The sequence below is a fragment of the Brassica oleracea genome, chromosome C9 (genome assembly GCF_000695525.1).
Source record: "Brassica oleracea var. oleracea cultivar TO1000 chromosome C9, BOL, whole genome shotgun sequence".
Taxonomy (NCBI): Eukaryota; Viridiplantae; Streptophyta; class Magnoliopsida; order Brassicales; family Brassicaceae; genus Brassica; species Brassica oleracea.
The window spans coordinates 36,482,914-36,484,033 of record NC_027756.1 but is presented as its reverse complement, the minus strand read 5'-3'; the positions used below and the strand labels follow the sequence as shown (position 1 = coordinate 36,484,033).

At 32.8% G+C, this 1,120-nt stretch overlaps 1 protein-coding gene across 1 annotated transcript; it reads right to left on the bottom strand.

The window, feature by feature from the left end:
- Positions 1 to 112: 112 nt before the first annotated feature.
- Positions 113 to 812, bottom strand: LOC106317111 (stress-induced protein KIN2-like). The gene is made up of 3 exons (XM_013754965.1): positions 697 to 812; positions 534 to 602; positions 113 to 454 (listed from the first exon to the last, which is right to left on the bottom strand). The coding sequence occupies exons 1-3, from the start codon at positions 754 to 756 to the stop codon at positions 380 to 382; spliced, it is 204 nt and encodes a 67-aa protein (XP_013610419.1). The 5' UTR covers positions 757 to 812; the 3' UTR covers positions 113 to 379.
- Positions 813 to 1,120: the final 308 nt, after the last annotated feature.

Sequence of the window (1,120 nt, the reverse complement as noted above, 5' to 3'; positions counted from 1 at the left end):
CAATGTTTTTTCCGTTTTTCCATTGAAAATATATTTTCACCTTTTAATTTTTTTTATGTCACCAATCAAAACTACAATATTCAACTTGTCTAGCCGTGGTAACAAAATTCACACAATCCTTGTTTATTAAATAAAAATAAGACATAGTTTCATGTATTTCATACGTTTATTACATATTAAAATAACTGCAAAGCTACAAAATAATCAAGAGACAAGAGTCAACAACTCTTGGGTAGATATTGAATAAACTTAGCAAAGCAAAACAAAATGCCTAAATGGCTTTGATCTTAGCTTTAGATAGTCAACTCTATCTAATTATTATTATTATTATTATTATGAGAGTAAAATAAAACATAAATTGTTATTCGGAACGTGCTTCTCATTTGTTCAGCCCGGTCTTTTCCTTAATGGCCTCACTCGCACCCTGTGCCTTCTGCTTCAGCTGCTGTCCACCCTGCACTCAAATTCTCATAAATACATAATTGTTTCATAAAAAAGTATTTAACAGAAAAATAAAAGAAAAGAAAATGGACCTCTTGGAGAGATTCCTTAGCAGATTGAGCAGCATTTGAGGCCTTGTCCATCAGGTTGCTTGCTTTTTCCTACAAATTTTTTAGTTACATTTAATTAATATTAATTATTAATCTTATCTAAATCTTAGATATAGCATGGAAAACGGTGTAGTATAGACAAAACCTGGGTTTGGCCTTTAGCTTGGCCAGCGTTGAAGCTCATGCTCTGACTATTGTTAGACATTCTCTTATCTTCTCTTTGAATAATTGTTATGAACTTTTCTAGCTTTAGTAATTGTAATTTGTGAGGAAAGAGCAATGCATAGAGGTTTATATAGGGTCGCTGCAGGATCCCATGTAATGGGTGGCTGTTTAGTCCTTGACACTTGGCGTATTAAGCTTAGTAGTCTCCAGTAGGATAGGGGGGTTTTGACCACGAGCCAAGCAAATCCGTTATAGACTTTTTTTTTTTTTGCTAAATCGTTACAGACTTGTTCCAATGTACTAATGTAGTTCGGTTTATAACTCTTCGTGATATTATCATTTTATTTTTGAACTACTTTTTTTCTACTTTTTAAGAAACTATTAACGAAGCAACCAACCTCATA

Excerpts from the sequence above, each read along its gene's own strand:
- LOC106317111 (XM_013754965.1), bottom strand. The coding sequence starts at position 756 with ATGTCTAACAATAGTCAGAGCATGAGCTTCAACGCTGGCCAAGCTAAA. Across the intron at positions 603-696 it reads AAGCTAAAGGCCAAACCCAG|GAAAAAGCAAGCAACCTGAT; the intron begins GTTTTGTCTATA and ends AAAAATTTGTAG. Across the intron at positions 455-533 it reads CTAAGGAATCTCTCCAAGAG|GGTGGACAGCAGCTGAAGCA; the intron begins GTCCATTTTCTT and ends ATTTGAGTGCAG.